The sequence below is a fragment of the Pleurodeles waltl genome, chromosome 3_1 (assembly GCF_031143425.1).
Source record: "Pleurodeles waltl isolate 20211129_DDA chromosome 3_1, aPleWal1.hap1.20221129, whole genome shotgun sequence".
NCBI classification, from domain to species: Eukaryota; Metazoa; Chordata; class Amphibia; order Caudata; family Salamandridae; genus Pleurodeles; species Pleurodeles waltl.
In genome coordinates, this window is record NC_090440.1 from 1,699,105,837 (window position 1) to 1,699,129,660 (window position 23,824).

The following is a 23,824-nucleotide window of genomic DNA, read 5'->3' on the forward strand; positions in this document are numbered from 1 at the left end:
TTTGGTGTGGAGGGTGAAGGGAGGGGGGTAGAGTGATCACTGGACAAACACAGGTGTCAAACCAAATGATGGTCTTTAAAGGATACAGGTAATCTGTAAAGGACACAATTTAGTAGGGAAATTCGTCATAATTTCTCCTCTGGTTATTCTAATATGACCAGAGTCCCTGCACTGCCAGACTGCAGACATGGCTTTCAGGTAAATTTGCATCAGTCTCTTTACAGTCTCTGCTGAACAGCTGCAGAAGCCCTTGACCACGTTTCAGTGGCAAGGTATCTAATATAAAGAAATTCTACTTAAAACTGCTTCAAAACAATAGCAGAAAAAATAAGCTAACAATGAGTCTGTGTCCTGGTGAGTTCTTAGGCTCTGTACCTATGAGCAAATGTTAATCGAGTAAGACGTGAAATCAGAAAGAGAAATTCAAAAATATAAATCATAATATTCTGGATCAAACACAAGGTTGCCGGAAAGCGCATTACATATGAATCTGCAAGAGATGTCTGTTGCAAACATCTTGTTCTCAAATAGAAGCATCCTTCGTTCTCATTTTTGATTTGCATTGGATAAATATGGATCAAATCACAAAATATAAATACAAATATAATACAATGTGAATGTTGTAACAAAGCACACTCAGTTTGACACATCCATTTAAATAAAATGTTTAAAATAAAGGAAATGTACTATAGGACATCTTAAAAAGGTCTGTCATAACAAGGATGTTCTTGTTAGGTTATAGTTAGCTTGGAAAACAATTGAGGAAAGAGAATGATAGACCAAGTGAGAAAGTTGGGAAAATAATTTGGAACCCGGTTCTCTAGAAGTAGTTAGCTTTACTGAATCGAATCTGTTGGGTTGCTGGTTCATTACATATGAGAAGTGCACACTGTCTATCTCTCTTTTGTTGCATTAAATAAAAAATGATTTTAAACAACATATTGCTAACATGAGGACATAATAGTAAAAAAAGAAATGCTCAACTTCATCGTTAGCCATCAAACAACTACATATGAGTGTTATCTCTGAGCTCCCATGACTAGTGCAATGATTTAAGTGAAGAATTTACAGCCAAACGTAAAGGAGAGTGTTCTAAATTGAGGGAATTTGTTCAGTCAGGACACAATTCTTGACCAACACTGAAGGTAGCGAGGACCGAAGAACTGTCCAGTAACACCTTATATCCCTCTGAAGTACTCTTTTCCCAGTACAGACTTGAAACTCATTTCATCATGGGCTTTGTTATTATTACCATACATCTTTCCTATTTCTGGTCAAAATATTATTTAAATGGATTAATCAAAGAAAATGAGCTTCTCTTTAATGGGACAAGAGGTCAGCTAGCCTCTACTGGAAGGTCCTGAAAGCAGGATTAGCTGGTATACAAAGCCAACAATAAACAGGCTTCAGGACAACCATGCAGAAACAGAATTAACACCATTGTATTTACTCTGAGCAACTAGTCACACAGAGCACTGCTGGTTACACATACACCTTTCAAAAAAGTGCAGTAGGGCGTGGTGAGTTTGCAGTGATCCTCACAATCCAGCACCAGATGAATCACTTGTTCCAACTGTCCAATGGTACTTTGTTGCAGAGGCAGAACCCGAACACACCCTTGTTTAAACTATAAATGTGCATTATAGGGGGTGAAATGAGTTCTGTTTGCTTTATCTTATACACTTGAAGGGACAAAACACCTGTTTTACGAAGTAAAATACCTTTGCAGAGAATGATTCCCAACGTACTTATGTATTAAAACCTGTATAGTGTGTTAACAGTGTTGGTACTACTGGAAGTTGTACTAGAGAAAGGACTGTTTTGCTAATAACACCCAACTCAACTGAAAACCTACCATGTATCACTGGATGGCTTCCTTGTAACATAGCTTGGATGCTAACAGCAAATGCATAGGACAACTACATTCAGACAAATGCAAGTAAGCTTTTCCTATCTCTTGGAGCAAAACATCATTTATGCCCCAACCAGACAGAGCAGCTGGCCCCTCACCTTTGATCAATGCGGTCAGCATCTAGAACAAGGATGGCACTTCCATCTCTCAGGCCAAGGCTCTTTATGGATCTGTTCATGTCTGCCTCAGGAAAGAGATTCCAAGTGTCTGCATCCTTGTCACCGGATCCTAGTGGGTAGCAAAGTGTCACCCTGTCTGCCCGCAGCGATGCAGCCAATGCCTCCCGCACAGAACCCAATTCAGCATTGCCAGCAAACACCTGCTGAGACTCTCTGAACCGTGGGCCGTGCAGGGCACGACCACTCTCTGCAGGATGCAGGATGCTCAAGACCAATGGCTCCGCTGCCTCGCCTGTCTGTATTGCTACCCCACCTACCTGCAGAAACACAAGAGTGAGAGGGCTGAGAGAATTCAACAGAAAAAAGGGATGAAGGGTGATAACTTACTGTCACAAGAAGTGATTAACTTAGACAATCAACAATGAAACTTACATTTTATATCACAGTTAGCATATGATCAGTACATAATAGCGCTAGCATACTGCAATGACATGTAACTGAGGTACTAGATTTGACAAATGTGAAAGTATAATGTTTCTGGTTGTATTTTCTATATTCTGTTTCACCATTTTCTGAAAATTGAAATGAAAACATTTGAACACAAAAAGCAGGGTGGCAGCAGCAGAAATGAACTCGAGCAAGCTATTGTGAGAAAATACTATGTGAAAAGGAGCTAGCGATACTGATATTGTTGCAAACTCAGATTGCTGCAGAAGGATGGGGAGAACACTTTAGAAACAAAGAGTAACAGTGTGGGACAATGCAGCAAAGGCAAGAGCAGAAAATGGTTAGTTCTTGCAGTAGCAACAAAGAGTAAAGTGAGATTGGAGATTGGAAAAAAACTAAGGGATAAAAGACCCTAGAGGAGGAGCTGAAGTGTGATGGTAGGTGAGTGCTATGTGTAAAGGAGACAGAGGTGTGATTGTGTTGCCATAAAAGAGTGAATGACAATGGCAGTGCACAAAGAACAGGAGGGGTAGTACAACCTGTAGAAGAAGGGTGAGAAATTCTGAGGCGGTGCAGAACATTCAGCAGGAACAGCAGTGAGTGAGAAACAGGAGCTGCAACTGATGATGGCACAGTACTAAGTTATGGAAAATGCTATAATATCAGTGAAAGACTAACATCTGTTAGAACCTCTAAAATGAGATAGGATTGCACATCATGAGCAGCTGGCACATAAGAGCAGTGGGCCAATTTTGATTGCAAAGCCAGAGTTAGGGGTTCGGGAGGATGTCAGAGCAGGCTCTTCTGAGCTTGGGAGTGAGCCATGACACCCCCCATCCACCTCCACTCCCCTCCCACCCCACCGCCCAGCACCCCAAAATCACTCACACACAACAAAATCAGGCCCGGCATCCTGAATCAGGCAATTTTGTTTACAGGAACTGGGCTATTTGGAAGCAGCCAGGGTAGTATCGCACATGAGTATACTGCTGCGATCAACTCATATTTGGCCTGAAGAGGCATAACAGTTGCTATACAAAGTGGACCTGGAGTGAAGGTTAGGAAGAAATCGCACATACTTTTCAGTTTACAATTTCCCAAAATGGAACCTGGTAGAGTAGGTTTACGCTATAAAGCTCTTGCGGGGTACGCAGCCAGATTTTAGCATTAATGAGGAGACGCCCAGAAACATGGATCTTTCATTTACTGCTTGCATCAGATGTATTTTCCTCACATTTCACTTGTAGGAATGGACCCTCTTTCTTGGCATGGTTAACCCCATTTTACGCCTGTTGTCAGTGTGTTTGACTGTGTTCACTGGGATCCTGCTAACCAGGACCCAGTGATTATGCTCTCTCCCTTCTAACTTGGAAACCTGTACCATTTTCACTCCACATTTGCCATACTGGTGCCCCCATGTAAGTCCCTAGTATATGATAAACAGGTACCCAGGGCATTGGGGTACCAGGGGATCCCTATGGGCTGCAGCATGTATTATGCCACTCACAGGAAGCCCATGCAAAATGTTCTGCAAGCCTGCCATTGCAGCCTGCGTGAAAGGGTGCATGCACCCCTTCATAACATTTCATAACATGTGTATTTCTAAAGCACACATAACCTGTAGGTATCTAGGCGCTGAATAACCGATGTTTATTGTTACCCAACTCAATGGTATTCATTTTATCGACCTCAGAATTCTTGGATGAAAGGCTGAGTGGACCAGCCGGGATTTGAACCTGTGACCATGAGGTTGAACACAGGTTCCTACAGTGGACGCATTAGTCCACTAAACCACAAGACCCGGCTACCAAGTCACTGCACCAGTTCACTAAAAGTCACCCCTATGACAGGCCCTCCTAGCCCAGAGGGCAGGGTGCAAGTACCTGTGTGTGAGTGCACCCCTGCACTAGCAAAGGTACCCCCGTGAACTCCAGTGCCATTTTCGTGAGTGTGGGATGCCATTTTATGCGTGTACTGGACATAGGTCACAGAACCTATGTATATTTGGTATCAAACATGTCAGAATCATACCCCCAATACTGTTGCTAGTATTGGAAGTATGATTCCATGCACTCTGGGGGGCTCCTTAGATAATCCCCAGCAAACCCCAGCATTGCTCCTAGCAGTCTTCCAGGATTTTCCAGGCAGCCCAAGTTGATTTCACCCCTCAGACAAGTTTCTACCCTCCTGCTGCTTGAGCAGCTCAAGCCCGGGAAGGCAGAACAAAGGATTTCCTTTGGGAGTGGGGGGCAACACCCTCTCCCTTTGGAACTAGGTGTTACGTGGCTGGGGAAGGGTAGCCTCCCCAAGCCACTGGTATGCTTTTAAGGGCACATTTGGAGCTCTCCGTGCATAAAACAGTCTACACCGGTTCAGGGACCTCCAGTCCCTGCTCTGGCGCAAAACTGGACTCCCCTGTCCATCACCAACCCAGGGGTGGTGCCCATAGCTCCTCCAGAGGGTCCCTGGGTTCTGCGACCTTGAATCCAAGGGAGCATCTAAGTGGCCAGGCCAGGCAGGTGACTTCAGAGCCCCCCTTGTGATAGGTGGTCACCTGGCTAGGTGACCCATTCCCCTTTCAGGGCTATTTAGAGTCTCTCTCTTTTGGGTGGGTCCTTAGATTTGGCTTGCAAGATTTCAGCAGGACTCCTCTGCAAACTCCACTTCGACTTCTAGCCACTGGAACAGCGATTGGATCCTCCAGGAACCGACAAACTGCATCCACAAAGAAGACTCTTCTTGCAACATTGTTTCCACCGCTCCTTCCAGCTTCTGCAACATTTCCCCAGCTGTGCATCCTCTGAGTGTGGCAAGTCTTCAGTCTGCACAAGAAGGAAGAAGGAATCTCCCTTGGAGTGAAGTAGTCACTTCCCTGCATCCGCAGGAACCTCCTGCAAAGATGACCGGCTGCGTGGATTTCCTCTCATCCTGAGCTGTGTGGATCCTGCATCAAGGGTGGTGGTCCAGAATAGTCCTCTTGGTCCTCTCTGCCAGCTGTCCAACTTTGGTGGAGGTAAGCCCTTGCCTTCCCACGCAGGATAGTACCCCAGTGCACTGTGTCTCTTGCAGCTGCCAAGGCCTGTTTGCATCTCCTCCAAGGGAACTTCAGGCTAGGTGCAGATCTAGCACCCAGCACTTCTTCCTGCGACGCACAGCCCTCTGCGTGGTTCTAATGCTGCGTGGGTTTCTCTTTCTGTAGTGCTGCGTGGGCTCCCATTGCGACTTCTGTGTCCCCGTCCTGTGGGGCTCCTGTGGGTGCTGCCTCCGCTCCTGTGGGCCCTCTGTGTCACTGAGTGTCCCCTCTGACTGCCCCTCCTAGGCTGAGTCCTCCTGGACCTTGCTGGTCCCCGGAAGCACTATTTTTCCACTAACCGACAATTTGCCTTTGCCAAGGCTTATTGGTGGAATTCCTGCACCGACAACCATCTGCAATCTTCAGTCCAGTATGGGACAGCTTCTGCATTCCTCAGGAGCTTGTCTCCGGCTCCAGGGCTGCCATCCTGACCTGTTCTTCCTCACCGTCGACCAACTCCTGCAAGTACAGCTGGGTAGGTAGTAGCTTCTATTCCTCCTGGACTCCACTGACACTTTTGGACTTGGTCCCCTCTCTCCACAGGTCTTCCTCTCCTCTCAGGAATCCACTGCAGTCTTTGTTCAGTGTCTTCTTTTCGTCTTTTCCTTCCTTTTGGGTGGTTAGGGGAAATTCCAGTGATTTAATCCTGCTTTCCTGGTCCCTTGGGGGGAGGGGGAGGTTACTGTGTTACTAACCTCTGTGGTTTTCTGGTACTCCCAGCTCCCCTCTACACATTCCACTTATCTAGGTTGCGGTCCTGTGTTTGCGTTTCCATTTTTTTTTTTGTATATGGTTTGGGCTCCCCCTAGGGTCACTATTGGTTATTTACATTTACACTGTTTTCTAACCTTGTCTATGCCTATTACTGTTTACTAGTGTATATAATTAGTGTATTACTTACCTCCAATTGGACGGTTGCCCTTCTAGTTCTTTGTGGTATTGTGTGATCAAAATGAAAATGTCACTTACCCAGTGTACATCTGTTCGTGGCATTAGTCGCTGCAGATTCACATGTTTGGCACAGTCCGCTGCCTGGTGTTGGGCTCGGAGTATTACAAGTTGTTTTTCTTCGAAGAAGTCTTTTTTGGTCACGGGACCGAAGGACTCCTCCCTCTTTGGCTCCATTGCGCATAGGCGTCGACTCCATCTTAGATTGTTTTCCCCGCAGAGGGTGAGGATGGAGTTGTTTGGTATAAATAGTGCCCATGCAATGGAGTGGATATGTATGTATGATAAGAGTTTCTAATAATTATTTACAAATGTTCAGATGTTTAAGGTTTATGATCTACTTCTAAACGGCTACAGGCTTCCCGGGGAGGTGGGAGGGTACATGTGAATCTGCAGCGACTAATGCCACGAACAGATGTACACTGGGTAAGTGACATTTTCAGTTCGATGGCATATGTTGCTGCAGATACACATGTTTGGCATAGACTATAAAGCAGTTACCTCCCCTAAAAGTGGTGGTTTAGCCTGTAGGAGTTGAAGTAGTTTGGAATAATGTTCTTAGTACAGCTTGGCCCACTGTAGCTTGTTGTGCATTTAGTACGTCTACACAGTAGTGTTTAGTAAACGTATGAGGCGTAGACCAGGTTGCAGCCTTACATATTTCGCTCATAGGAATGTTTCCTAGAAAGGCCATTGTAGCACCTTTCTTTCTGGTTGAGTGTGCCTTTGGTGTAATAGACAATTCTCTTTTGGCTTTAAGATAGCATGTTTGAATGCATCTGACTATCCATCTAGCAATGCCTTGTTTAGAGATTGGATTTCCTATGTGTGGTTTTTGAAAAGCTATGAACAGTTGTTTTGTTTTCCTGATTAGCTTTGTTCTGTCAATGTAATACATTAGTGCTCTTTTGATGTCTAATGTATGTAGTGCCCTTTCAGCCACAGAATTTGGTTGTGGGAAGAACACTGGCAATTCTACTGTTTGATTTAAATGGAATGGTGAGATTACTTTTGGCAGAAATTTTGGATTTGTTCTTAGAACTATTTTATTGTTGTGTATTTGAATAAATGGTTCTTGTATGGTAAATGCCTGTATTTCACTTACTCTTCTGAGGGATGTGATTGCAATGAGAAATGCGACCTTCCAGGTTAGATATTGCATTTCACAGGAATGCATGGGTTCGAAAGGGGGACCCATGAGTCTTGTTAAGACGATGTTAAGATTCCATGAAGGAACTGGTGGTGTTCTTGGTGGTATAATTCTTTTTAGCCCTTCCATGAATGCTTTAATAACTGGTATTCTAAATAGAGACGATGAATGAGTAGTTTGTAGGTAAGCAGATATAGCTGCGAGGTGTATTTTTATAGATGAAAAAACGAGATTTGCTTTTTGCAAATGTAGTAAGTATCCTACTATGTCTTTAGTAGAGGCATGTACTGGTTGTATTTGATTGGCATGGCAGTAGTAAACAAATCTTTTCCACTTAGATGCATAGCAGTGTCTAGTGGAAGGTTTTCTAGCTTGTTTTATGACCTCCATGCATTCTTGTGTGAGGTCCAAGTGTCCGAATTCTAGGATTTCAGGAGCCAAATTGCCAGATTCAATGATGCTGGGTTTGGATGTCTGATCTGTTGTTTGTGTTGTGTTAACAGATTTGGCCTGTTGGGTAGTTTGACATGCGGTACTAGTGAAAGGTCTAGTAGAGTTGTATACCAAGGTTGTCTTGCCCATGTGGGTGCTATCAGTATGAGTTTGAGTTGGTTTTGACTTAACTTGTTTACTAGATATGGAAGGAGAGGGAGAGGGGGAAAAGCGTACGCAAATATCCCTGACCAATTCATCCATAGAGCATTGCCTTGTGATTCGCGGTGTGGGTACCTGGATGCGAAGTTTTGGCATTTTGAGTTTTCTCTTGTTGCGAACAAATCTATCTGGGGTGTTCCCCAAATTTGAAAGTACTTGTTCAGAACTTGGGGGTGAATTTCCCATTCGTGGACTTGTTGGTGGTCTCGCGAAAGGTTGTCTGCTAGTTGGTTTTGTATTCCTGGAATAAATTGTGCTATTAGGCGAATGTTGTTGTGAATCGCCCACTGCCAAATTTTTTGTGTTAGGAGGCACAATTGTGTTGAGTGTGTTCCTCCTTGTTTGTTTAGATAATACATTGTTGTCATGTTGTCTGTTTTGACAAGAATGTATTTGTGTGTTATTATGGGTTGGAAGGCTTTTAACGCTAGAAATACTGCCAACAGTTCTAGGTAATTGATATGAAATTTTGTTTCGTGTATATCCCATTGTCCTTGAATGCTGTGGTGATTGAGGTGTGCTCCCCACCCTGTCATGGAAGCATCTGTTGTTATAACGTATTGAGGCACTGGGTCCTGAAATGTCCGCCCTTTGTTTAAATTTTTGCTGTTCCACCATAGAAGCGAGAGGTATGTTTGGCGGTCTACCAACACCAGATTTTGAAGTTGACCCTGTGCCTGTGACCATTGTGATGCTAGACACTGTTGTAAGGGTCGCATGTGTAGTCTTGCGTTTGGGACAATGGCTATGCATGATGACATCATGCCTAGAAGTTTTAGCGCAAATTTTGCTTGTATCTTTTGGTTTGGAAACATAGCACTTATTAGCTTGTGGAATGCCTGCACTGTTTGTGGACTTGGAGTGGCAATTCCTTTTGATGTGTTGATGGTTGCTCCTAGATATTGTTGTGTTTGACACGGTTCTAGGTGTGATTTTGTGTAGTTGATGGAAAACCCCAGTTTGTGAAGGGTTTCTATGACAAAGGTGGTGTCGTTTGCGCATTTTTTTACTGTGTTGGTTTTGATTAGCCAGTCGTCTAGGTAAGGGAACACATGTATCTGTTGTCTCCTGATGTGTGCTGCTACTACTGCTAGACATTTTGTGAACACTCTTGGTGCAGTTGTTATTCCGAATGGCAACACCTTGAATTGGTAATGTATTCCTTTGAATACAAACCGTAGGTACTTTCTGTGAGAAGGGTGTATTGGTATATGAAAGTACGCATCCTTTAGGTCTAATGTGCTCATGTAATCTTGCTGTTTGAGCAGTGGAATGATGTCTTGTAGTGTGACCATGTGAAAATGGTCCGATATGATGTAGGTATTTAGTGTCCTGAGATCTAATATTGGTCTCAATGTTTCGTCTCTTTTTGGAATTAGAAAGTACAGGGAGTAAACTCCTGTGTTTTTTTGTTGTACTGGTACTAATTCTATTGCATCCTTTTGCAGTAGTGCTTGAACTTCTAGTCCTAAAAGTTCTAAATGATGTTGTGACATTTTGCGTGTTTTGGGGGGGATGTTCGGTGGGAAGTTGTGGAATTCTATGCAATAGCCATGTTGGATTATTGCTAATACCCAATTGTCTGTTGTAATCTGTTGCCAAGATTGGTAGAATTGGCTTAGTCTTCCCCCCACTGGTGTTGAGTGAAGGGGTTGCGTGACTTGAAAGTCACTGTTTAGGTGGAGGTGTTTTTGGAGTCTGGAATCTTCCCCTACTCCTTGGGAATTGACCCCCCCCGATATCCCCTGAAACCTCCCCTTTGGAAGGAACCCTGATATGGTGTGGTTCTTGATTGTTGGCTGGTGGTGTCTGTGGGTTGGCCACGAAACCCCCCTCTAAATGGAGTTTTTCTGAAAGAGCCTCTGCTCTGCGGGGAGTAGAGTGCGCCCATGGCTTTGGCCGTGTCTGTGTCCTTTTTAAGTTTTTCAATGGCTGTATCCACTTCCGAGCCAAACAGTTGTTTCTCGTTGAAGGGCATATTAAGGACAGCCTGCTGGATTTCAGGTTTGAAGCCTGAAGTGCGTAGCCAAGCGTGTCTCCTTATGGTGACAGCAGTGTTGACTGTTCTTGCTGCAGTATCGGCTGCGTCTAGTGAAGAGCGGATTTGATTGTTTGAGATCGTTTGTCCCTCTTCCACTATTTGCTGCGCCCTTTTTTGGTATTCCTGGGGAAGATGGTCTACGAGAAGTTGCATCTCGTCCCAGTGTGCGCGGTCATATCTGGCCAGCAGCGCTTGTGAATTTGCGATGCGCCACTGGTTGGCTGCCTGTGACGCCACTCTTTTCCCTGCCGCGTCAAATTTTCGGCTTTCTTTGTCCGGAGGTGGGGCGTCGCCAGATGTATGTGAATTTGCTCTTTTGCGAGCTGCCCCTACTACCACAGAGTCGGGTGGTAACTGCGAAGTAATAAACACTGGGTCTGTGGGTGGTGGTTTGTATTTCTTATCCACCCTTGGGGTGATGGCTCTTGATTTTACGGGCTCCTCAAAAATTTGTTTTGCGTGCCGTAACATCCATGGTAGCATTGGGAGACATTGATATTGGCTGTGTGTAGCCGAGAGGGTGTTAAATAAGAAATCATCCTCTATAGGATCGGAATGCAGTTGGACATTGTGGAAGTCTGCAGCCCTAGCCACCAGTTGCGAGTATGAGGTACTGTCCTCTGGCGGTGACGGCTTTGTGGGGTATGACTCGGGATCATTGTCCGGCACTGGGGTGTCATACAGGTCCCAAGCGTCTTGATCCTGATCGTCATGACTTATGGTAGTTTGCGCTGGTGAGTGCATTTGTGGCGGTGTTTGTGCCGGCGATGCCTGTGGAGGAGAGGGCGGAGGCGTGACTTTTTTAACCACTTTGGCTTGTGGTTGTGTGTCATCCTTTGGAAGTCCGATCCTTCTTTTCCTCATGATTGGGGGAAGGGTTGATATCTTCCCTGTATCTTGCTGGATGCACAGTCTCTTTTGTGTGTAGTCCGATTCTACACTTTGGAGCTCTTGTCCAAATTTGTGCATTTGGCCACTTAGTCCTTGTTCCTCTGAGTAGGATGAAGGTGTGGTATTTTTCGGCGCCGAGAGAGAATCTTTTTTCGGTTTCGGCACCGACAGAATTTTTGCTCCTTTCGGCATGGATTCTCGGTGCCGATGTTTTTCGGTGCCGGTATCTTGTTTTTGTCTCTCGGAGCCGCTTTCTCGGCTCCGAGGTTGCTCCATGGCGGTCCCTCGACCGGAGTCGGGTGTCTTCGCTATGGGCGTGCCCTTTTTCGGCCCCTTCGACGGGTCGCCTGATTTATGGGTCGAGCCATGGCCTGTTGGCAGTGGCGTCCCCTGGGCTTTCGGTTTGTCGATGGATTTACTTTTCGACGTCTTACTCACAGTTTGTTGCTGTTGTTCGACGTCGGAGTCTCCGGATTCTGATTCCGGAACCGAGAATGTTTCCTCTTCGTCGTCGAAACGTTGTTTTGTCGACGTGGACGCCATTTGGTGACGCCTGGCTCTTCGGTCCCGGAGTGTTTTTCTGGACCGGAAGGCTCGACAGGCTTCACAGGTATCCTCCTTGTGCTCGGGGGACAAGCACAAGTTACAGACCAAGTGCTGATCTGTATAAGGATACTTACTGTGACATTTTGGGCAGAAACGAAACGGGGTCCGTTCCATCGGCTTCGATGTCGCACGCGGTCGGGCCGACCAGGCCCCGATGGGGGATCGAAACTGCCCCAAAGTCTTCCGATGATCGGTGTCGATGTACCTAACTATCCCGATACCGAACGGAACAATACCGACGCTTTCTTCCGAGATTCTGACTAACTTTCCGAACCGAAACACGGAGCGAAAAGGAATACGTCCGAACCCGACAGCGGAAAAAAACAATCTAAGATGGAGTCGACGCCCATGCGCAATGGAGCCAAAGAGGGAGGAGTCCTTCGGTCCCGTGACCAAAAAAGACTTCTTCGAAGAAAAACAACTTGTAATACTCCGAGCCCAACACCAGGCAGCGGACTGTGCCAAACATGTGTATCTGCAGCAACATATGCCATCGAACATAAAGTACCTTTGTTTTGTACAACTAAGTGTTTTTTTTTTTTCATGTGCATAAAGTGCTGCGTGACTACAGTGGTTTTGCATGAGATTTGCATGTCTTCTAGATAAGCCTTGGCTGCTCATCCACAGCTACCTCTAGTTAGCCTGGCTTCTAGACACTGCCTACACTTCACTAAGAGGGGATACTTGGACCTGGTATAAGGTGTAAGTACCTTAGGTACCCACCACACACCAGGCCAGCCTCCTACATCACTGAATTATGGTTGTGTGTTTAAATAATTTGTAATTAAGCATGCAGGATACATTATATTGCCAAAAAGTAATCGCAGAGGTATGTCGAGGGTAGCATTAACTGCTTTCCTTTTGCCAATGGAGAGAGTAAAGGACTCTGAAGCTCAGGCAAAAGAATCTAAATCAGCGAAAAAGAAAATAGGAGTAAAGAGCAATAGGTCGGGAGGTGGGAAATAGAGGGACCTTTAATCAAACTAAACACTAAAGGCCAAATCCAGGGTCATTAAAGGCGCGTCCACCAAACCCTGGAATAAACAGCTATTCTGGCAAAAATATCCGAGGTTCTTTCCAGCCCCATGTTTTATAAATTTTGAACTCAAGCCTAATGTGCAACCTCTATCAACAAACATTTAACACAGTCAGCCTAAGAAAAGTTACTAAGCTCACATAGTTTTATCTCAGAAGTCTTTTCATCTGTAATATTTGTAGCTAAAAGCTGTCAAAGCTACGCTCAAAGCAGCTCGTTAATTAATTTTCAGGCAAGCATTAGGCATATAAACAGATGTTTATTACGCTACAAAGGGGAGCAAACATAAATATCTATGCAGCAAGGCTACGTTGCTTAATTATCCAGCCACCAGGAGAAACACTACCCGAGGAGCTAGGATCACAACAGGAAGCATGGGGTCTGATGTGCTGTCCGCGAGTGCAAACCAGGGATGTGCACTTCACACACTGGCTGGAGTGTGTGCAGCTATGTAATCCGCAATGTGACCTATTAGATCAAACTTTACATTTCCCATGTGCAGGGATGGTCGCAAAACAATCTGCATAAAGAATGGAAATTAGGCAGGCCACATTTAGCATCTCCCTATGAAAGGCTGCTAAGAACGCAGGCATGGTGGCCTCCAAAGACAGAAGTCCACTATCCCTACATTTTCTTTCTCAAAGAAACCTTTCATTGTAAAAGCAAGGTATGTCGATTAAAGATGCAGTTGACATTCTTTTCATTTTTAACAATATATTTGTTTTTAAAGTTCCAAGTTTGGAAATACACTGGGGGGAGCAGGGCCACTGCTTGCTCCTTCCTTAAGCCAGCCAACACGATTCCCAAGGGGCACCAGAGACAGCTGAATCGGATGCCACCCCACCTCAGTATCTGATCAATGATTTGCCCCTGCAACGCCGTCATAAATTATTGATACCTCCCATCCCTAGAGGCAGAGTTTGTGACCGAGTAAAGGGCTTTGTACATCAGCTCCTAAGTGCCTACGAAGAGTAGCTTGACTCTGTCTGCATCTAGAAGGGCTATGTTTAAGGAGCTGCACATTCTTTATTAAAAAAACATAGCTCTATTTTTAATGTACAATATGCATACGCTTAGTGTTAACAAGTGTGGGTCACAGTGTGCCGAGCACTAATTTGGGACCTTTTTAGATGTTAAAATGAGAGCACTCTTCAGTCTGGGAGACGCGAGGGCAGTGACTATCTGCGTTTAGATGGAGTATCCGCCAGAAAGTTACCAAAGGTAAGCAATACAATATACTTGTTTTTCATGTAGAATGTGCAGTACCTTAAAACAGATCCCTTCTAGGTGCAGACATTGTGAGGCAAGGTGCATGTGGCAAAACAGTACTATAAGAATACACGCACACTTATAACTTTTTGCTATAAAATAATCATTAGAAATCAGTAGAGGAGGTTCTCGGCTGGGCCCTGGAATCTAAACTCTGCTCCCTTAAGGTGAACCTAAGTAGAAGTAAGTGAGGGTCAGCTGGGCATAACCCGGAAATATCACATGTTAACATCCCAAAAGAATAGACCCTGAACGTGCAGACGTCAAACTAAGACCCCAGATCGTAAACTTACCTTAAAAACAACGCAGAGTCGATGAAGGCATAATTGCAGGGTTTACAGCAAGTCAAGTTTCAGGTCAAAAGCAGGATGAATGACTGCTTTTCGTGCATACCCCTCTGCACCACAGCTCAAATTTGTAACTGAACGCAAAGGCCTATGTTTCATAGGATGTTAGGCTGTATTACTTTTTCAGTCTATGTTGTATTTTGGCCACTGCATTTAAGAGCTCATTATTGCAGCGTTACTCACCTAAATGGCGTAATAAGTACAGCCCTGGTGTGGATCTACAAATGTAAGCAAAATTAGCCAGCACGTCTTCCCACCAGCTTTTCATTAATGAGCCAAGTATTTGTGGCTTCTCTGCGACAACCTGTGCCACGAATACATTTAGAACTCTGTTGGGTTAGAACACGAATATCAAATAGTGCATGCTACCCTATGGTACCTTACTAGCTCCTCTGAACAAAATCACAACGCATCTCAAGTCATAACAGATTTGTAAAGAGAAGCCCGGTCCACAACGAACTGAGGGTTCCCCCATATTCCTACCTCTTTTCCATTCCATACGAAGATGTCTGTGCCAGGAGCGAGATCAAAGGTTGAGAGAGGCAGGTCATCCCCTGGAAGAGTAAAACACTGATGAGACCCTCAGAGATGCTTAAAGGCAGACAACAAATAACGCTGTGACCCAAACTGGGTTGTGTACCATTAAGGCTACACCGCGTCCTGGTGCACATCTGAAACATGCAGAAAACGGAGTCTTACCATTGAGTGCCTGATATAGATGAAGACCAGCGGGCAAAGACTTCGCCACACTCAGCACCACATCATCATCCCAAAAGCCCAACAGCTGGGAGTGGGGTTTGCAAAAACAAAGGAAAAGGAAACATAAAAAATAAATTAATATACTAAAGCTGAAACTCAGTGGAAGGCAACAGGTAAGAACAAAAGCCCAAAGCATTAATAAATGAAACTGGTTGCACTTTTTATAGAGATACGCTTTAATACGCTGTGAGGGTCTCTGCCCAGGGAGAAACAATGAACACCAGGATTTCACTCACTGAGTCTCCAGGTGGCCCTGTTGTAATCTTGATGTTGTACTACTGGTACTGTAGCTGTAGTGTTGTAACTTCATTGCCGAGGAGTTGCACTGCTGAAGTGATGCATTGGCTTTAACACCTTGCAGTGCAACAGTTCCAAGTGTAGTGTGGTAGCAGTGCAGAGTTTGTTGGGAACTGTTGGTCAAAGCGGGGGCGGCGCTTGCTATGCCTGAAGATGGTTGCCTTGCAGGCAAGCTCCTTTGGCCGTAATTAAATCCTTCATCATGAGGCAGACAGCAGGCTCCGATGCCACGACTACAACTATTACTTAACCAGGTTGCAAACGGAAGGAGACAGATCAAGTAGAATGTTAGCGTGGCTACTCCGCGAGGATAGACAGCAAGCTCCGATAGGTGCCATCCGGGTGGGCGCGCATGAGATGGCTACTACACAAGTAGAAATAAACGAGACGTTTAGGAACTACTATTCAAACTTATACACTAAATGTACCTCGTGCACAGCTACACAACTTGAGGCTTTCCTGGCGGACTCCTTCCTACCCCAACTACCACAAACAGATAGTGATGGAATTGAATCCCCCATAACAACAGAAGAGATAGAACTAGCCCTTGCACAGCTGCCTAGGAACAAAGCCCCGGGTGCAGACGGCCTCCCCTCGGAGTATTATAAAACCTATTTACCCAGCCTAAAATCCCATCTGCTAGGAGTGTTCCAGGAGGCGTGGACTAAAGAAAGCTTACCTATATCTCAAAGGGAAGCGATGATAGTGGTACTCCCTAAACAGGGTCGAGACCACACAGATGTTAAATCTTATAGACCACTATCGCTGTTAAACTCGGACTGCAAAATATTAGGTAAAATATTGGCTAATAGGTTAGCCCCCCCTCATGCAATTATTGATTCATGCAGATCAAAATGGCTTCATCCCAAAGCGTAACACCTTCCTAAATATTCGCAGATTGCTGAGTATAATAGGAGACACCCCCAAGACTGCACAGGAGGAAATGGTGCTCTCACTAGACATAGAAAAGGCCTTTGATACGCTGGAATGGGACTTCCTGATGGCTACGATGGCCCGTATGGGAATAGGCCCTAATTACATTCGTTGGGTCCGTACATTATATTCCAATCCAAGCGCGAGGGTGAAGTCAGGCGGGGTGATTTCTGATAGCTTCCCGATTTCCAGGGGGACACGGCAGGGATGTCCCTTATCCCCGCTACTGTTTGCCATAGCAATGGAGCCGTTAGCGGCAAAAGTACGCCTTATGGAGCACGAATGGGGAATTATTAGGAATGGGTTACATCACACGATTTCATTATATGCAGATGATGCCTTGATATATATCAGGAACGGTTGTGCAGCTATCCCACCTGTAATGTCTTTATTGGCTGAATTTGGAGGCCTATCTGGCCTTGTGGTAAACTGGGAGAAGTCCTGTGTGTTCCCCCTGGCAAAAAGGGCCCCCAACAACCAAGACCCCCCAGAGGTAGGGCACCTTAAGTGGTGCCCGACAACATTTAAATATCTTGGGATAAACATATATCATGCCACAGAAGACTTAAGAGACGGGAACCTGGGGAAGGCGCTAACTTCCATAAAAGGCTCCCTACAATTTTGGAACAAGCTTCCGCTCTCGCCACCCGGTAAGGTGGCGATTGCTAACATGTTGATTCTACCTAGGCTCCTGTATTATTTTGCGGCCCTGCCGATAACCATTCCCAAAAGTTTCTTCAGCAATTTAAACACAGCATTACTGCAGCTCATTTGGGGAGGTGGCAGAGCGCGAGTGGCGCTATCCACATTGCAATGCCCGTTGGATAACGGTGGCCTGGGTACTCCGAATTTTGAAAGATACTATGCTGCCGCACAACTTCAGTGGGTCCAATATTGGATCCACAGACCAGAGCAAGTGGAACCCATGAGCCTAGAGCCTCGGCGGAACGGGACCCCCCTTTTAAATTGGCTGACGTCAAAGCCCCCCAAAGTGGTACTGGTTAACCCTTTGCTTGCAGCCGCACATGCGTGCTGGGTTAAATATGTGCAAAGAGGAGCGGATAAGCTTCCTTACTCCCCACACATACCGCTAAATTATCTATTGGCGGGGACTGCAGCTGGAATGCGAGCCGTAAGGCTGTGGAATGAAGTAGGAATACAGACAGTAGGGGATTGCTTTGAAGACGGCAAATTAATGACGTTCGAGGCTCTCCAGGCCCTCACAGAGATAAATTCGGGTCAATTCCTGACATATCATGCCGTATGTCATGAAATCAGAAGAATATGGGGAATAGGCACTTCGGAACCAGAGACCTCCCCAGTGCTCCACCAGCTTCTACAACACAGTGATCAAACAAAAATAATATCCAATCTATATAGAATCCTCAACAAGACTCCTGAAGCACAGGCAGGGAAAGCATGGAGTAGATGGAATGCAGTACTCCCCACCCCGATCCCATTGGAAGACTGGCCCAAGGCCTTGTCTCACATCAGAGGCGTGTCAAGGAATCCCAGATATAGATATACCCAATTCAATTACACGCATCAAACATATCTTTCCCCAGCAAGAATAAAGCGCATGTTCCCCGATTCAGTACCAACATGCCCCAGATGCAAAATACCGTCAGCACCCTTCTACCACATGGTATGGGATTGCCCTAATATACAAACGGCCTGGGCGGAGGTGGTAGGGGAGGTATCTGGGCTAACGGGACTTGCACTGTTAACAGACCCTGGGTCCTGCCTGCTGGGACTGAGGAAGAGACCGAAAAAACAAAGACACCTGCACAAATTTATAGACTTGGCCTTTTTAATGTACAAAAGACTAATAGAAATGCATTGGAAAGCCCCTAAGGCACCCGATCTGAAATCCTGGTACTCTCTAATAATACGCTGGGCTCGCACTGAATACCAGGTACTAAAAAGAATGGTGCGCGAAGGGCGACAACACACAGGATGCTCCACTTGGGAGGATTTGGTAACAAAATTGGAGGCTAAAAACGATGAGAAGCCTCCTTGAATTGGGGCACACACAATCGCGATAATCACGTCATAAATTCCCCCTGCATCCCCCATAACGGAAACAAATTCATAGGGCACCCAGGTGTCATAGCGCGCACACACAATTTCCTCCCATCTCTCTAGTACTAATTGTTCATCAAATTTTCGTCACCACAGTCCCAGCGACACGTGAGGAGCAGTAAACCAGGGTAGCCATCTGCATAGACTAATCCAGATGGTGCCCTCCTCAGGCAGCCAGGGAACTCATGCATGCAAAACAAGGCCCACACGGGTCACGAGCGAATGCCTATATAAAATAAACAATAAAGGATAAACCCATGGAGGGTGCAGCCAGAAATGATACTGTAAAACTTGAAGTGTTCCGTGAAGTGCATATTGGGGGGGGGGAGGTGATTGTTAAATGACCTAGATATTAGTTATTGTATTGGTTTATCCTGTGGTTGCAAATTGAATAATTTGTATTATATTTTGAAATATAAAATCAATAAAAATATTTAAAAAAATAAAATAAATCCTTCATCATCTTGGAGCTATAAAACGATGGAGGGCTGCGGAAACCACCTGTATGCAGCCCACACCATCTCGCACACCTGCTCAGCCAAAAAGAAGCACGATCCGGCCACCGTGGTTATCCTGAGCCGACATTGTAGCGGCCACCGCATGTCTGTGTGGAAGGCGCTGGGCACGGCCTGCAGCTGAGTGCGTAGATCGCGACCTGGGCGGCTCCACGCCTGGCAGACGGATCCTTGGGTGCAGCCGGAACCTCGCCTAGAGCCGAGAAGATTGCAGCAGCTGTGGGCTGCGCTGAAACAGCGTGAAGGGAACCGTGAGTGGGCCCGGTGAGGCACCCTGGGGAGAGCAGCCAGCCAAGACCCCCTCCAGGCTCCAGCAGCCACGGAGGAGACAAGCAGACCCGCATAGAGTCTCTGGAGTGCAGCAGGACCTCTGGGAGTGTGTCGGGCCCTCACAGTGATTCCAACTGCTGAGCACCTGCGGAGCAGCCGGCTCCTGCTGTTACGGAGGTGGCACAATCGGACACTGGGACCTGGAGTCGCGACACGGAGGAGGGCCGACGGAATTGTTGGAACCCACACGCTGAGGTACGAGGGCCCCGGAGACGCACAGCAGTCAATAACTAGCAGCAGAGAGATGCCCCATTGCATCGAGGACATAACAAGGTATGCCCAATATAGGACTAATGCCTGCTAAACACCCCTGAGGTGGGGTGAACATTGGACAGTTTGATCGGGGGCCCACTTTTGACAATACTGGCGCAGAAAGTGCTGAGCCTCTCACCACCACCTGGACATGGCCTACACCAGTGCAACGTCCACCCCCAGCAATGCACTGTGAGGAATTGTTAAGGGGACTCCTTCCTGCCAGGTGCACTTATCTACTATGCTTAGAGAGGGCCCAGTGGCTGTCAGTGGACTAAATCAGACTATATCTGACACCACTTTAGGGCATAAGTACCCACACACCTGGGGGGGCACATGTGCACAACAACACAGTGGTGGTGGTTTGGGGACACTGTTAAGGGGGCAGAATCGGTTGTACCCGGTCGCCCTGGCCCCATAAAGTTGTGGAACGACTTGGAGGCGTTTGGGCACCAGGATCCACAATACGGATCCCCTGAAAACCACACAATGAGCTGCGCATGCGACTCCAGTGAGAAGGTGCATGCACCACGGGACTGCTGTGTGATTTTGGTTCCAATTTGCTAATGTTCCAATCTGGTTGTCACGGGAGATGTTCCACGACTTGCAAACAATACTGACCAGACTATCCTGGGCAGTAAAGCAACCTTGGGTGACTTGGGATACACTTACCTTATCATATGACATGGGGGGTTGGGGGGCCTGAATGCCACGGACTATCGTGCAGCGCAGTGTATGTACTCTCTATTGGTAACATGGACCAGAGGGTTTACGCCATCTTTGGCTTGAACGTGGCGCTGCCTACCCGATATCACTGCCTCAGACGCTGTTCGCGAAGCCTAATCAAAGTTACAATGTGCCTCACCCACCCACTGAATAAACTGGTCTGCCCTTGACATTGAGTGCTGGCGAGGCAGGCCGGCTCCCTCCTTTGTACACCTCATATCCCGTGGGGAGCTGCACATGGTTTCCCCTGGAGCAGGAAAAAGGCCTGGCAACTGCACTAGCAGGAATGGGGCTGACTAACGTGGGAGACCTTTTTTTCACAGGTTGCGATGCGCACATGGGAACAGGTCAGCGGGCAATGCACCGAATCATCCGTAATCGCTCAGTGATAGGCAGTGGACATATATTGCTGCTCGGGGGTGTGGTCTGTCTCATTAAATAGTAGGCATCAATTGATTAATTTTTAACACATCAACAAAGTGTATTACACACCAGTTCAGTTGTTTCGCTATGAGTTGCAGGGACTGTGCGAAATTAGCCTGTTGTGTAATGGACAATGCAGGATTCGCACATGTGGCATGGTTTTGCCCAGTAATACAGAGGTTCTAGCAGGCAGTACATGCGGACCTTAAAGAGATTACAAGTGAAAATATAATGATGACTCCTTTGCATGCTTTCTTAGGTTATGATACATAGATTCCGGCTGCAGTACGGCTACTGGTGGCTAAAGGCTTGCTATTCGCACAATAGAATCACGGTGGGCACATGCTCCACTTTCGACATTAAAGGAATGGAACGCGGACATGACGTATTGCAATACACAGTCTGTTTACTGAGAATTACCACCAGTATGTAGCCGTGCCAAAGACATCTGTGATCCTTACCAGCCATATCTGGCACGCGCTGCAGCAGATGCAGAACCTAGCGAGGGGGAAGCGAACTCGCGACTAGTTCACAGCAGGGTGTACAGACTAGAACACACAAACAGTGAAGTTAGACCTACAGGAGCAAACCTTTTGGGGGGGGCGTGGGGGTGACGAAGTCCTGCGGATGGGGAGCGGGGTATGCTACTACTAGAGGGTGGATCCAAGTAACATGTAACCAGGGGAAAAGTGTCAAACCGGCTGCTGCTGCCACTCGGTTTTATGATATACATATGATGCTCAGAAGTGGACTAACCCATTACTAACATTTGAAAGTCAGGTTCTTTTTATAACACAACACAAGTGATGTAAGCTAGGATAGTAACTGCTCCATGCCCTGCAAATTGTCCGTCATAGTGCTATGTACGGCTGTAAACATTTTTTAAATAAAGTTTACAAAAAATGTTGCTCAAAGCACAGAGGCCGTTGCTGTACTGTTGTCAAAGATTGTTGTGGTTTAGTAGTGCCATGGTGGTGCTTGTTTTGATGAAGCTTGCAATAGAAGTAGAGTCTAGATGAAAGTGTCCATGATCTACATGATAAAGCAGATTAGCAGAGGAACAAAACATGAGTTAATGTTCTCTTGGCAATGGCCTTGGACAGTAACTATATTACACTGGTCTCACAGGTACACCATCACAACAGATTTGACTTGAATGGTGCTAAAGTAACATTCTTGTCAAACCTAATGAATAAGGTGAGGTGTAGGGACCCCTCTATCTGAGTGAAAGGAGATTATGACTCGGGTACTATGCCTAAACAAATAATCTATTTGAGACTTGCGCTAAAATAAATTCATGGAGTCTGTTTAACTACATATTGGTTCTATTGAACAAGCTACTTACATCTGTTAATGCTCTTTCTGTTGGTTACTCTAAATGTAGATTCCTCAACTTAAAAAATCCCCAGGTGCCACACTGGATCTGGTGATTTTTTCCATAGCAGTGCTGTCAGGACAACGAGGTGAGCACTGCACGGAGGCTATACTACCCTATAAGTGACGAGGTGTAGCTGCACATAAGCACAATCCTTGCGCACCAACATCAGTTTCTTGTCGGTACTCTTTACTAGCCCGCAGATGCAATGTATGTGCAATTGTTGGTTACAGTGTGAGCACTAATTTGAGACCTTTTAGATGTTGTAAAGAGACCACTTTGCAAACTAGGGAGATAAAACGGCAGTGAGGCATCTAGGGTTGGATAGAGTATCCATTAGAAAAATACCAAAGGTAAGTAACTTGTTCGCCTAATGGATACTTTTAACCACAGATTTCCCAAGGTGGAGGGTTTATGAAGCGGGCTTGGATCAAAAAGTATTACTGACATGAGTGGGAAAAATGCCCTTGCTGTCAAGAGAGTACAGCTTTGTGAATTTACGCACTGATGCCCATGGCACAGCCTGGTAGATGTCAAGGACAGACACTACACATGCCAGTGCAGTGGCAGCAGCCTTAGCTCCAGTGGAATGGGCTCTCAGACCTTCTGGAAGCTGCTTCTTGACCAGTGTGTGGCTGATCATAACCAGAGGACTATCCACCTTGTCTTCTGCACCACATTCCCTTTCTTTGCTCCAGAGAACTCCGCAAAAACTTTATCTTCCACTCAATAGCTTTTGATATGATCAATGTAAAACCTTAAAGCCCTTTTGGGGCCCAACCTATGGAGCCTTTCCCACCCTTTCGAAGACAGAGGGGAAGCAAAGAAGGGTAGAAGAGTGAAAGATTGCCAACATGGAAGGGAGGTCACCTGAGTCCTCAGCAACATCTTGTCCAGAAAAAGGTGACATAGGATGGTTGCACTAAAATTGTCTGCATTTCACTCACATGACTAACTATCACAATGAGGAAGACCTGCTTTGAGACAGAAGATAAATGAAGCAGCTATGCATCAGCTTGAAGGGTGTACACAAAGTTCAGACCAAGATAAGCTCCTACTTTAAATGACAAACTGCTTGGGAGGAAAGAAGCGTCAAAACATTTATAAACAACACAAAAGGTGATTTGAACAAAAGGGTTTAGCATAGCAAGGCCTTGAAGTGAGCACTATAAAATGTTATTTGTTGTCTGGAAAACGTAGAAGGGCCGATAAAGCCAACAAATAACCTATTATAGTGCTCACTTCAAGGCCTTGCTGTGCTAAAGGCAAAACAAAACAGTGTCAGACAGAAGCAGTTGTAAGCAGTCAGTGTTGCGAAACCACACTGGATTAGAAAAAATTTCCAGCATCTGGCATAAATGGATTTTGTTGAAGGGCACTTGGATGCAAGGATGGTATGCACCACGAGGCACCAAATTAAACTCGATCAATGACGCTGCTCAGTCTCCACGCACGTAAGTGTTGATTGTGTAGACCCTGTTGCTGAGACAGGAGGTACTCGCTAAGTAGCAGTCTGATTTCAGGACTGATGTTCATGCCCAAAAGTCTCCTGACCTAATCCCGAGGCCCTGGAATGACTTGGGCCCGGTCTCTGTTGATTTTCTTCATGACCTCGGTCAGAAAAGGCAGAGGCAGGAAG

The 23,824-nt window shown here is 45.9% G+C and overlaps 1 protein-coding gene across 2 annotated transcripts in view; it reads right to left on the reverse strand.

The window, feature by feature from the left end:
• Positions 1-23,824, reverse strand: part of USP40 (ubiquitin specific peptidase 40) — a 570,914-nt gene that overhangs the window by 304,977 nt on the left and 242,113 nt on the right. For both annotated transcript variants that reach the window (XM_069225530.1, XM_069225531.1), the window contains 3 exons: positions 15,193-15,277; positions 14,977-15,047; positions 2,011-2,348 (listed from right to left, as the gene is read on the reverse strand). In XM_069225530.1, coding sequence (XP_069081631.1) covers positions 2,011-2,348; positions 14,977-15,047; positions 15,193-15,277 — 494 coding nt within the window. The remainder of the gene's footprint in view (positions 1-2,010; positions 2,349-14,976; positions 15,048-15,192; positions 15,278-23,824) is intronic.